The sequence below is a fragment of the Coccidioides posadasii genome, chromosome 3, assembly GCF_018416015.2.
Source record: "Coccidioides posadasii str. Silveira chromosome 3, complete sequence".
Lineage (NCBI taxonomy): Eukaryota > Fungi > Ascomycota > Eurotiomycetes > Onygenales > Onygenaceae > Coccidioides > Coccidioides posadasii.
In genome coordinates this window covers 1,280,081-1,294,069 of record NC_089409.1, presented here as the reverse complement: position 1 = coordinate 1,294,069, position 13,989 = coordinate 1,280,081, and the positions used below count along the sequence as shown (strand labels likewise).

The window sequence follows — 13,989 nt, the reverse complement described above, 5'->3', positions numbered from 1 at the left end:
GTTCTTAGAAATTCTATCCTACGGTTTGGTGGCATCTACAGCACCATAACTGGACACGGATTCACGCAACTTTGTGTTTTATTCTATTTCACAGCTTCCATCCTCGAAGGATGAAGTTCGCGCAGCTTTCCTTCACATCTGCGGCGACGCTTTCACAGCTTGCCCATATCTGTCACTTGAAGCCTTGGCTCGTCTTGTTCAGCAAACAATGAGGCTGCACGCTCCAAAATAGCCGCTCGATTCGACCGGCTCTCTAATTCTCTGAAAGTGAAGTGCATCAGAAAAGTAAATTCAATAATTCCAACGGTTACATACTTAGCAATTGATGGACAGTTATGCGCCTGGTAAAGCTCACCACCTGCGATTGTACTTGTGATTCGCCTCGCTCGAAAGTGCCTGTAAACGTTTCGGTATGTTGAGGCAAAGATATTGAAGAACAGACCTGCGAAGATCTTGCTCCTAATCGTTCTTCATCACCCCCGGAATCCGGTTGATAGCTTCCAAAAGTAGATGCAATATTAGTTTGTGCATTTGTGGTAGTATTCCGTACTGGAGTGCTAGTTGCATTGGATATAGGAGTGTTCCGAGCGAAAATACCGTCATCATTGGATTGTGGATGGAGACATGTTTGCTACTGGACAGCGCACGGCCTAGATGTGAGTGGTTACTCTTGCTATCTGGCATGTTCTCTTCTTTGGCGAAAGCGGACAGGGGACCTCAGTGTATGTACACGGTTCATCTTGAATTCTAGCGTCGCGGGCTTCGCGTTTTCGCACTCCCGCTTCCACTCCACCATGAATATATCATATGTCCTCACCCTATCGTCTCTGCCTTTGTGGTGGTCAATAGGATTTCTGATGCCGTTTCACGTTGTCTGATGATTTGAATGCTCTCTTGCAGTCTGGGCATTGATACGGTCGCTCTTTTGAATCTGCATGAATATCAGGCCTGTTTTTTTTTGGCAAGGGGGCGGTTGCTTCTCTTACGGGTTCCATGTGCCGTTTCAAATTCCTTGAGTTTTTAAAAGCTCTTTTGCAGTCTGGGCATTGATGCGGTCGGTTATTCAAATCTGCATGGGTGTCAAGCCTGCTTCCCCCATGGCTTTGCGGATGATCTCTCAAACAGGAGACTTGATCAGATGACGATGTTGTTGAGTGCTGGCAGCGCTGAACTGGTTGCTCATCGGAGTCTAGAAGCCAGAGTGAGCTTGTAGGCCACGCCGGCAGGCAGCAGTTAGAACATACAGTGGACATCCAAAAGCGGAATGGCAAGACTCGCCGAGCCTAAAACAGTATGGGCAGGAAGGAAAGGGAGATGCCCATCAGTGAAATTGCTGCACCAAGAAGGCGTGGCCTGCACTGAGGGTGCTGGCTCAGAGAGGGGCCATTGCCTACCCTGCCTGGGTTCTATGTATCCAGCGGAATACAGGTGTCGCACCGACGTGTCTTGCGGAAACACACCACTATTGCACCCGTGATAGATTGAGAATTCTTCTTCTTTGGATGTAAGCCTTATACTCTTCACCTAGGATTGGCTTGGAATACTCCTCCCCTTCAGTGCCCCCCTCGACGCAACCCCATTTCCCCATTTCAATCTCACCTTGTACCCCGCACATTTCAACCCGCGAGTCACGCACGACGTGCAGAAGGGGCGTTTCTCATCGCATTTTATGCGCCGCGAGCGACATGTCCAGCATCCAGTGCGAGAGCGGGTTCTAGGCTTGGGGCCATCAGGCAGATGCTGAGCATACATTGCCTGATGGTGGTGCTCGTCCGTTTCCACCTTGCTTCGTTGTATGCCAAGGTAAGACTCGTCTGATGCCGGCGGCAGCAGTGGTGGTGGGCCTGGAGTTGATGCCGTGAATTCACTTTTAGGATCTGACGGTTCCGGACGTGCGATAGGAAGAACCAGGGGAATATATGTCCTTTCGTTGTACCAGTCTGTATCACAATAATCCATTGCAGCCGGAGAGATAGGCATTGACGTTCCCGAGACGTGAAAGATAAGCTGGCGGGAATATGCAGCGGGGACATACAATGCCGGAGGAAACCAGTTGTGAATCAGGCGAGGAAAAAGACGTAAATATTCCTCGCCGCGGTTTGGGAGGTTCTTGGGGTTTGGGGACTCCTGTGGTGTCATATGCGGCCCTGCTCATTCCTCACAGAGTCAAGAAGGGAATATTGTATCGGAATTGGTGAGACTCTACTCTTATGAAATCAAATCGTCAATCACAATTCAGCCTGGATACCGAGAGCAGGATCCGTCTTTATATGCGATCAGTCTGAACTCGGCACAGAGGATAATGCACGATGTAATCCAGCATCTTAAAGGCGGGAAGCATTGCATATTGTCGGCTGATAAACCAATTGGATTGGTGAAACAAACCAGAGAAAAATAGCTTGTTCTTCAGGTCAAAAGAGACAAAGGAAAGAGACATCTAGCCATGATTGAGAAGCAACACCCCCCATACCGCGGTGGCCAAGAGAAGATCCAAAAAATTAAGCATCCACAAGCTAGACAGCATCGCTCCGCAGACCGCGACTATCACCCAGCCCCTGAAAGACGGGTTCTCGGACCCATAGAGCTTAGTTGAGTACCTCGGTGGCGCGACTATGGACTTGTCGTTCGTGGCCAGCATCACACGGTAAAAAACACCGGCTGCATGAAGCATGAAGGCTGTCAGCATTCCGGCAACAACTTGGTGCGAAACGTTGGGAACGTGTTTAATAATACACCACTCATTGTAGGAGGAAGGAGTTGGTCCCGATGGAAGAAGGTAAAATCACAGCAGAATCATCATAACTTCATATTAATGAAGATTTTGAAAGAACTCGGGCCTAATGCTTCTGGCCAAAAGGGCATCTAAAGGTAAAATCAACTCATGAAGGACCGAATCCGCATCCCTAAATTCCATCCTGCCCTCCATTCCGTTCCGAGCCACCCAGGAAAATCCCCTGAGGACTCTGCCTTCCGGGGAGGACAGCACCCCAAACTTAGAAACCATGAAATAACCCACAAATTGTTTCTTCAACTCATCATCGGACCGTAGATTGCACTCAAGGTCCGCCAGCAAGTCGACTGAACTGATTTAAACCACTCAAGTTGTTCAGGCATTCGTGAGAGTGGTAGTCGCCAGAGTGCAGTTCCTAAATCCAGGGCCGAAATTTCTCGAAGCTCTCCAATGTCGAGGAAGTCGGGATGTACCGTTAATTGAGAAATCAACGCAGAAGGAAGAATTTTTTGAGCATAAGGCGTGATTTCCCAGCGGATATCTGCTCGGTTGTATATATTGATGAAGCCCAAGGCAGCAAAAGATTCGAGCGGGGGTAGTGGAATGGTGGTGACTCGCTGAGGCATGCCGTGGTTGGAGGGGCAGGGTGGCTCCAAATTCATGTTCATTGGGATTCCCATTGTCGCTCAAGCCTGTAGAACCTTGTTATTATCCATGGTTGGAGGGGGAGGTGAAGGTGTTCTTTCCTTTGCTATGTATTATGGCAGTCCGGCCGATTCCGCAGGGTAGTCTTCCACGCTTGAGTGAAAGTAGGATAGGTGGCTATTAGGAGCATGAAGCGAACAACCTCGAGGAGCAAATCCGAGAGGCCCATATGCAACACAACAGCAACTCCTCCCCGTCACAATCCCACCGCCTTGCAACGATATCCTGATTTCTGCGGTTGGAAGGCAGATCACGTCGAGAAGCATATCACCCCAGCGATCCTGGCCACCGGGGTTGCGACACCAGAGAGCAACAAGGTCGCTGATTATGAGGCCCCGAGTCTCCTCAGAATGGCGGTCCCATGGGTAATAATATGCTTTTTGAAGTGTTGTCCGCAGGAGTTATTGGCAGCAGCAAATGCTGGAAGGTGTGCTGTTGGATCCCTGACCACAACAAATGCTCTGTCATAAAACAGTCCAGGCGCTACGAGTGACAGCCATCCCAGCCCCTTGTTACCAAGCGCCTCCCACGGTATCAAAGCGTAGACGTCGCCACCTGGGCCACTGGAAGGGGCCTGAACGGGACCTGTGTGATGGCTGGAGTTGTTACCGCCGTGTTTGGGGTCAGGACGTGACGTGGCCATCGCGATGGCGGATCAGTTGGGATCAGAAAAGTTGTTTTAAGCTCAAAATCATGTGATGTATTAAGTAACGTTTCAGGCTTTGGCGCAAGTGACCGAGAAAACAACTAATGAAGGTTTATGAAAAGCGAGCATGCAAAAAGGAGACAACATCATCTATGAATGACCCCAGGGAATGAAAAAGAGCAAAGGGGATATAGTAACGTATAAATCAGTGCGCGTCCGGGGGAACACTGGACACAAGAGAATCTGCGGGAGGGGCCTAAACCTAAACGAATAGAGTGAATATAACAAGATGTTAGTTCAGACGTTTTAAATTGGATTAAACCCGAGAGAAACAAAAAGAGCTTGTGGGAAAGTATGGCTCGGCATCGTCAACGGCGAATTCAAGATTGCTAGGCGGACACGAGAGACGACAGCGAAGCGGCGGCGTTGCTAGGATCAGGGCGCCGTCCCTGACCTTTCGTTGATGGCAACTGGACGGAACAATGCTGGCAGGTGTAGAAAGCCATGGCGAACAACGTCAGCCCAGCCGGATGGTCGGACTCTACGCCCGCAAACTGAAAGGCGGCGCAGCCGGCACCGAGGAAAACGAGCATGGCGCAAAAGCCCCTGTCTCTTCGGAATATCCTGATCGCTGGTTGGAGGGCGGAGTTCTCAGGAGACAGCCGACATACTAGCCCCTGAGCAAAGCAGAACAGCTTCAAATCTGTGCAGTACCGAGATGAGGGCAAAAAGGTTAGGGAAAAAGAACGGAGAGGCCGCAATGCACACTCGGAGTCCCCCCAGAGCCCAAATGCCCCATCGGACCCGGAGGTACAGCGAACCTCGGAGGTTCGAACTGCCGGTTATGAGACCGAGGTTGAGAATCTGGCACAAAGTTAACCTGGCGTTGTTGGGGAAAAGACGGTTGCACACACTTCACTCTGGGGGTGGAAGATGGTGGAGAGCCCCAACAGCAGCTGACCTACTCGGGCATGCTCTGGTAGGTCAGCATCGGTAGAGACGAAGCTGCTTCAAACTCACTTTCGACGAAACACAGCGCAACATATGCAGCCAAATGCGCAACATGCAGAATTGACCCGAGACGGATAGCCCACCTGACGTGTCGACGTTCAGGATGTTGCGGCAGGGAAATCGCAATCCACACGGCACAAAACACAGTGGCAACAGCTTCAATCAGAGCATGCAGGCTACGCATGATGGCTTGGGATAGAAGGCAGTCGGCTGATAGGTTTCGCCCAAATGTAAACGGGCGGTGAGAGCCTTCTTATGGTTTGTAGCCATGAATTGCCCGAGTCGAGTGCAATTAACCACAAACCAGACTCAGATGCGCCATGTTGTCCGGGTTCCTCTTTAATCTTGGCGAGTAATTGGGTCCAATGTATTCTTCATCTGAAAATCATGAACAGTCGCATGGCCCAAGCGTGTCCATGGCTCGAGCTATCTCCCTCAGGGGTAGCCAGAGATGGAGAACCACGCCACGAACCATTGCTTGTTTTAATATTCCAAGGACGGCGAAACCAAGTCCGAGGGGTGAAGCAAGTGGAGCGCTGCTGTGCCATTGCAAGGGGTACAGTCAATTTATGGAAAGGTTGTTGAGATCTTAAGATCGAGGAGCGGGGATAGAAATGACATGAGAAGAGAACGAGAGCAGAGGTAAAGTGTGGACCCAATTTAAACTCACGGTCCGCTCGGAAGCCCCAATGTGCTCATATTCCGGGGAACGCGCTATCCTCAGCTACAAGTTCCGACACTAGGGAAACAACGCGGCAGAACGGGGTCGATTCAGCACACCTGGTCGCGCAACTTTCAAGGCAATTTGACATGGTCGGTTGGCTCACTGAGCGTGGCGCGGCATCGCCAAAATGTCCAGAATAGCTGCCAGACCCCGGTTTTGGTGGGAAACCGGGAAAGATATGCAGGCCTGGACTTTGATACGAGAAATATCACAATCAAGACGATGCGTTCGACGCCATCCGCCAAAAACGACAGGGCTCGCTCCCTAGGAAAGCCCGTGACGTGGTCGATCGTCAGATAGTCCTTGTTATGGAGGCTGAGCGCAACCGAATTATTGAGACGCCGAGGCTCGGTTCCAATCGCCCATAGTATGATCCGTGCATGTGTACGGATCATACGAAAAGCTTTCCCCAAACCTCTCGAACACACTTGAACTTAATACTCCGTCTCCAAGACGGAATGGGATGAATCGGTGGGTACTCCAACCTGTGCTGACGAAATGGAAAGACTGGCGAAGAGAGAGGATGTTCAACAACAGCTATAGTAAAGACGGGCTATCTACATCCCGAACTGTACAACTTGTCTGCCTCTCCGTGGCATCGTTTCGGGCCCATCTGCAAAATGTCAAATCTTGGCCCGCTCTAGCTGGATTCCTCCCGCTTGCGTTTCTTGTTTGCTGGTTTGCAGTGCGCCTCGACGCTTAGGCCAGAGACACTGCCGTCAGACAGTTCTTCTGTTGGTACTTTGCTCGCCGCAGCGCGGGCTGCGTTGTAAAGAACTGCACCCGCGTCCTGATCATCGAAAGTGGGAGGCTCACGTACCGATCCTGGTACTCTCACATTAATGTCTTCCTCCTATAGAGAACTCGTGCGATAATGGGATGAAAATATTATCGAAACCAGGATCTTTCGCAACAGTTTCCTGTCCAGAGAGCCTGCACAATATAGGCCCATTGCCTCGATCTTATCGATCTCGCGGATCCCGTCGATCTCACCAGTCATCTAAATTCATACTTGCGTTGTTGTATGATCCACATACTTGACTCATCACAATGTCTGGGTACTTCTCCTGTATGGCAGGAATAAGCAGCTACTTCCCGGCGTGGGTTGCCAAAGTTTTCCAAGACAAGGGGAGCAAAGCCAGCACGCGCACCAAGTCAGGTACAGAGCCTGAGCCAGATTACTCAATAGTCATGGCTCAACCTTGTTCTTCCCCGCAGGTCATGTCACCCAATGAATCACAGTGAGGGCAGTCTCCAGAATTCTCTGAAGCCACAGCTAAGCCAGAACAGGATAACTCCCCTTCCGTCCGCTTTGCTATCGGACTCGCTAACCAGGGCGGGGTATAAAAGACCTGAGTGAGTTTCAGCAGAAGCATAAACATTGAAGGCCGCTAATCAGAGTTGAAGGCTGCAATTGGCTGCTGGCCCTTACAATTTACTGGTAGATGGTATGGAAGAGCCATCATTGAGGAATTCAGAGATCTCCAGGTTCAGTGATGACGAAGTTATGGAACCTCGGCGGAGATGGTTTACGGGCAATACTTTGCACAGGAGATGAATATAGCTGACAATGGGGGTGTGGTTTTGGCCTGGAATCTCGTGAACTATATACCACATACTCGCTAGGGGCATGATAGGAATCATGTAACAAAAGGGATCCCCAGGTCCACAGCCGTCGAATAAAGTTGGATAACATTTTGCGGCAGGGCAGTGGCTGGCATTGATCATGCAATGTATACATAACCCTAGTGCGTAAAATTCAGATCCATTAGTAGCATAATGCAGTGGATCATTGTTTTTTCTCTTCAGTGCAGATTGTGATCAAGGGTTTCAGAATTCAGGCTGGTTGAAATCCAGAGCGTTATATAACAGTCAGGTAAGCCCATTGCTAGAAGGGCCACCTCCAAGCTTACTTGGCTTAACCCAAACGCTTTTCACTATGGCATCTCACACCCAGCAGGAAGCTTGGTGTGATACAACATTCATTACATATGACCCCAATCTCACTGATCCCATCAACTGCTTTCACTGTATGTCGATTGCAGATGAGGATGCGATAGCGGATTACCAACGGCGAGCTGGCGTTGCCTTGCGCATATTGGATGAGGAATGGCGACAAGCAATTAATTCCGACATTGATAATCTCCAAAAGCAGAGAGAGTGTTTTGTTCGAGACGAGATTGGTAGGATATTTGTGTCCTTTGAATTCCTCCACCTGCTGAAGCCACATAGATGGGAGTACCTATTGCTATGTCCGTTCCCTCCCGGACAGTCGAATACATTGCTATTCTCAATTCTCTGCCTCAGAATCAACGCGGCAGCATAAACTCTCCACCGTGCAAAAGGTTGTGTGTGAATGGAAGCTGTTTGATGGGGAGGGGAGACCTCTAAGGGGGAGCTTGCGCTCCATCGAGTTCGAGTACGAGAACGGAGATCCGGTCGGTCACGCTCTATCGAGGATAGATATAATCGCCGCCAAAGCTGCTGTGAATGCTCTTCAGTCATTTCATTGAAAGGGGAGCTCATCGGGAGCCAGCACTTACTGTATGATTCAAATGAAGATAACAACATCTCTCAAAGGTCTAACCAATAAACATAGTTCAGTGTTAATCTCATCTGTCTCAGAAACAAGAGGCTCAACATCTAGTACATGGACCGTGCCTCCGAGTGTGCGTTTACGCGCTGAGTTCAACCTCGAATTTGCATCAATTGTTTTTGCGGGCGCAACAAAGGATTTAGGCAGATCAGTTGAGGAGCTGGATTATAAGAATCTTTTGTCGTTGGTACCGGATGATTTCTTCAAGAAACACTATGCAAATGATGTGAATGATGAGTTGGAGCTTGCGAGGACGTTCATTTTGAGAACAGAAAGTTCAAAGTTTGAGTTTAAATTGTTTTAACTTTAACTATGGAGGACATTAATGAGTACAGAGTACGTAGTAACAAAGGAATTTCAAGTCAAATATTACTCAGCAGCTGAAAACCAGCATTTTGTATCCTAACCAAGCTTGCTGACCAGGAAAAGTGAGAAAGGAACTGAGTTTTGGACCAAGCAAACAGCCACTAAAGCCTTACAAATTTCAGTCTCTGTCCTTGATCTTCAGAAGCAAATTCATTTGGCAAAATGTCTACTGCGCTTGGCCACCAGTCTGACTACACCTCACCACAAGAGCTATTGGAGGCTGGTATGTGCATTGCAGCCAATAAAGCACACAAACACTGACAAATGACAGATAATGATTGCGCTGAAGCTGCTAGAATGAGTTTGATGTCATCAGAATTGTGATGTTTTTCCATTTTAAGATTAGAGCCTGTCAACAGTCTCTATCGTATGTGAGGAGCTGGCCTGCATGAATCTGGTAACACATTCAAATCTTTGACTTGCATACTTGTTGATCAAGAATGACAGGTCCAATGCTGAATCGTCCTTTTTTTTCTTTTTTGTAAGGCGTCGACTGCAGGAAAGCCATATGCACATGCCCAGGCTTCAAACTGTCCACGAGGAATAGCCTAGCTTACAACAAGCTGATTTGCCTTATTCCTGGGTTTGACAAGGCAACCAAATGCTACCCCTCGTTCTTGGGTCCTTTGAATCCGAAGGCAATAAATACTCTCTCAGAATCATGACAGCTGTGTTTATGGAGTACTTGACGAACATACCTACCGGTTCCGCTCTGTCCTTGAAATTCCTCCACTCCAAAGAAGGCGATGCCTCCCTCAAGGATGGCAACCAAAGAAGTTAGCAATTGTGATGATAAGGATGGTAGCCTGCCAGGTGATGGAGGATTGACAGTGTGAGCACTCATTTTCAATTCATAGAGATGCTAAGCTCACATATCTGTCAAGCAGGAAGCAATTATCCTCATCCTTGAACCAGTCTACCCTGACCAAATGGCAAGCGGCGGCCGTTCTCCAATCATTGTCGCGGCGAGAAGTTATCCCAAACGACCGATCCGGCTCAGAACCACTGTCTGAGGCTCAAGAGAAAATGGAGGGGCCTTCCTCTAGGGAAAAGGCTTCTCCAGTGAAATCCCTGCCCGCGAAACAACTTCAATCTTGTGAAAGTCCCATCATTCCCAATAAGTCGCGCAAACGCCCTCTCCTACAGTCCGAGCAACAGCCTGAAATCCCTTTCCGCCGGCGGCCACAGCCAAATGTCTTCACCCCCAACTATGATGATGGAACTCACCGCGTCTGGGCCGGTGCCAAAAAACATACCGCCTATGACTTTGACTCGCCCGTGGCCTCGATGTCGGTGCTAAACAGTGAGGAGATGCCCGTCAATACCCTGACCCTGGAACCCGAAATACGTCAAATCTCAGAAGAACAGCTGAGCAATGAAGTCCGCACTATCTATGCTGGCCTAGTTCTAGTGGAGAAAAAATGCGTGGAGGTTGACCGCCAACAAGCCAATAACCCTACTCACTTGAATCATGGACAATGGCAAGCACTCATAGCCTTGCATATGACCCTCCTCCATGAACATCATGATTTCTTCCTTGCATCACAGCACCCCTCTGCAAGCCCTGGCCTTCAGAAATTGGCCAGTCGTTATTCAATGCCTGCCCGGATGTGGCGGCATGGAATCCACTCGTTCCTGGAACTTTTGCGCCATACGCTCCCCGAGGCATTAGATCATATGCTGACCTTTGTATTGACTGCATATTCCATGATGACCCTGTTGCTTGAGAGCGTACCCAGCTTTGAAAACACCTGGATTGAATGCTTGGGGGATTTGGCCCGGTACAGGATGGCTGTGGAAGAGTCTGACTTTCGCGACAGGGAGGTGTGGGCTGATGTGGCAAGATACTGGTACAACAAAGCTGCAGACAAGTCTCCCCAGGCTGGGAGAATTCAGCATCATCTTGCTGTCCTTGCCAGGCCCAATATTCTTCAGCAGCTGTTCTTCTACTCCAAATCCCTGGTTTGTGTTCAGCCATTCCCTAATACTAAAGAATCCATTATGCTGCTTTTCAACTCCCTCTTGGACCAGAAGGAGTTAGCCCTAGCTCACTGTTCCCCTACAATGTTGCCTTTTGTGAAAGCTCATGGAACTCTTTTCACCAAACAGTCAATACTCGCCTTCCTTGAGTATGGACTCGAGTACATGTCATACCTGGAGACCCAAGTTGGTCGCGTCGGATCCAAATGGAGAGAACAGGGAGTCTACATTGCCTCTGCAAATTTTGCCTGTCTTCTTGAGTATGATGCTAGCTCACATCTCAGCAAACTGTTCCAGAAGGCCATTGAGTCCCCTGTCAGTATCTCTCATGTCAAAGCTTCCTATCAGTCTCTTGCCCCTTGCCAGCTGTGTTTGCGCCCTGTTTCTGATGTTTCCTTTCAAACCTCTGCTGAAATTATTTCCTATGCCTCCTGTTTTACCTTCCATATTCTCTCTCGCGTTCTGAAACATATTGGTTATAAAAATGTTTTACCTCATGTACATGTGTCTTTGGCCTTTCTTTGGTCTGTCTCATTGGTTCCAGAAGCCATGTCCTACATCCAGTCTGAAGTGCCATGGGAGAGTTTGGTCACTTTCCTAAACACACTAAACAGACAGGTCCTGAATGAATCTCGGCTGAAAAATGAACATTTTCCTATGCCAGAAAGTGGCACAAAGCGCCATTTGCCTGAAGATTTTTCAATGCGTGGATTGGTGTGGAGTCAATTGTACTACCCTGCTGATTTCTTTAACTACCCCTTTCTTGAAGATGAGGAGGGAAGGTCTTTGGAACTCCCTAGTGTCACAGTGTCTCGGTTGGAACGATGTCTTTGGCTGGGACACCGCCTTGCATCTGTAAGTGAGGAAGAGGCATAAACAACCTAGAAGTGCATGGTGCTAACCTTATGGTTTTAGCTGGACCTCTGGATTTCATTTAATGAGAAGCCGAAGAAATTTGTCGTCACAGACTATGGCAAGCAAATTGAGGGCAAGGCTAGAAGGGTAACCCTCTTTGATGATGCAGCACGCTTCTTTGAGGAAAGAGACTATGTCAAGACATCATCAGAAGATGAGCATGATTTACAGATGGCAGACGCTCAACCTGTACAGGCTGTTGATACTCAGTCAAAATGATGTGGAAGCAGCAAAGTGAGCTGCTTTTTTCTGAATCTTGATGAAAAATTGGGGAAGGCCATTTTTAATTCCTTTTTCCTGGAGCAGTGCTTGAGCAGGTTTCCATGTGGGATAATTGTAATCATAGCTTGACTGGTGAATTCTGTACTTTCGAGCTAGGGCTTCTTATCACACCAATCCTTTCCCACATGGCGCAGTTACCCCATCAATGACTGGCACTCTATTTCTGCCAAAGCTTACCGTCGTGTTCAGCTCTAGGAGAGACGCTTCTTGCTGTCCCATTTGGCAGGTTTGGAGATAGGGTAAAGTTAATTTTGCTCCATGTCTGTTGCCCCAAAGGAAATTATGCCAGGTCAATTTCTCAGGATGCCGGTTAATCGATGTAGTCACGTGATCTGAAACGTCAAGCCTGAATCGTGCCCACTGACTGTGTTCACGTCTCTCGAAGGTCTGAAGACCATCGGAAATCTAGCCTGTCGTCGACAGATGGGGAGCGAACTCGATCTGATGAGCTACGAGAGGTTTGCCGTCGAGGAGCAAGTGATTTCCATAGTTCAAGAGCTGGTAAAACTCAATACTGATTTCCTTCCAATTCTTGGTTTGGGGGTCTCTTTTTGAGAATCACGCCAACACTCTAGATGAAAACTTGGAACCCGCGGAACAAGCGCGTCACGGTTGGAGGCCTCATTCTGACCAACTCTGCGTCTTTCAACGAGATGGCGAGTCAGAATTGCTGCTGTTCATCATTGAGTATAAAGCAGGCCATAAGCTTCAGCCTGCCACCCTGAAGGATGGATTGCAGCCATGCAACTTCTGGGAAGACATCATACAGGCTCATGTCATTCCCAAAAGGGATAATGAAAAAGGAGAGGGCCATCTACAACGCGCGGCAGCTCTCCGGTGCGGCCATCATCCAAACATTCGACTACATGATCCGGGAAGGTGTCGAGTACGGGTATCTGACCACGGGTGAGTGTTTCGTCTTTCTTCTACTACCACCAGTCCTATCCGGTCAGTGACGTCACTGAGGATGGCGAATTTCATCTCTCACGCGCTGCAATATCATCGGGCTCCTCCACAAGGGATCAAGCTTGGCGAGATCGCGCGTTTTCCACGCTCCACACCTGGGTTGTTGACGTCGAGTACGTCCTGCACAAATACTGGAAGATGAAATGCCTCACACGCCACCGGGATCGACCTACATCCCTTCCAGTCCGCTTTCCAGCGCCGGCAAAGACCAACCACGACAACCCCGCCGGTTGCGGAATCGCTGCGCGAGCCCCGATGACCTTCCCCACGACCCAGCGTCAGACAGCTCTGATGGAGGGAACAAAGGTTGGAAATGGGGAGACAAGCGACTTGCGGTGGTCATGTCTCCGCCGCAACCGCCTCCAGCCAAACGGCAACAGCCGGCGTACCAGTCACATGAGGAGCGCCGCCGTAACCACACAGCGCGGATGGAAACCATCCGTTGTCCAAGGGAGAGGTCGCCCAGCTCCTTGAAGCTCAACTGAACGATGATCGGGACAACGGGTGTAGGCCCCTCCGCCTCCACGGGGCCCGCGGCATCATGTTCAAGATGACACTAGCTCGATACGGCTACACCTTTGTTGGAAAAGGAACGAACAAAGGTTTCATCCCCGATCTCCAGCATGGGGCTCAAGTGTACGAGTATCTCAGGAAGCTCCAGGGAAATTTGATCCCGGTCTGCCTTGGGAGTGTAAACCTCAGGGAGCCGTTCATCACGGTCGGGTCGTCCACTACCTACTTCTCTCCTGGGCGGGAGATGGCGTAGACCCAGAGCATTTCGACATCTACCGGGATGGAAAGCGATTACAGAAGGAGTTGGGCCAATACGGAGTGATCCATGGAGACATTCGTCTAGCCAATGTTGTCTACAATGCAGAGCTGGGCAAACCAATGCTGATCGACTTTGATCAGGCGCGTCTCAATACACGGGCACGCAAGAGAAAATCAATCGCAGGGTTCTCAAGGACCAAGCCCAAGCGACTCATGCAGAATTAAAACTTGAGAGTTGTACTAGAATTTTTGATGCAATCCTCACACCGAGATCTGATTCACGGAAAATATCGTAA

The 13,989-nt window shown here is 49.3% G+C and overlaps 2 protein-coding genes across 2 annotated transcripts; both read left to right on the top strand.

Moving 5' to 3' along the window:
• Positions 1-9,540: 9,540 nt before the first annotated feature.
• D8B26_005364 (uncharacterized protein) lies at positions 9,541-11,893 on the top strand (the record flags this gene model as incomplete). The annotated part of the gene is made up of 4 exons (XM_066124810.1): positions 9,541-9,611; positions 9,667-11,074; positions 11,378-11,614; positions 11,675-11,893. 4 exons carry the CDS (start codon positions 9,541-9,543, stop codon positions 11,891-11,893), a joined length of 1,935 nt encoding a protein of 644 aa, XP_065980891.1.
• Positions 11,894-12,729: 836 nt separating this feature from the next.
• D8B26_005363 (uncharacterized protein) lies at positions 12,730-13,918 on the top strand (the record flags this gene model as incomplete). Its single annotated transcript, XM_066124809.1, has 3 exons — positions 12,730-12,842; positions 12,910-13,333; positions 13,433-13,918. 3 exons carry the CDS (start codon positions 12,730-12,732, stop codon positions 13,916-13,918), a joined length of 1,023 nt encoding a protein of 340 aa, XP_065980890.1.
• Between the last annotated feature and the right edge of the window lie 71 nt (positions 13,919-13,989).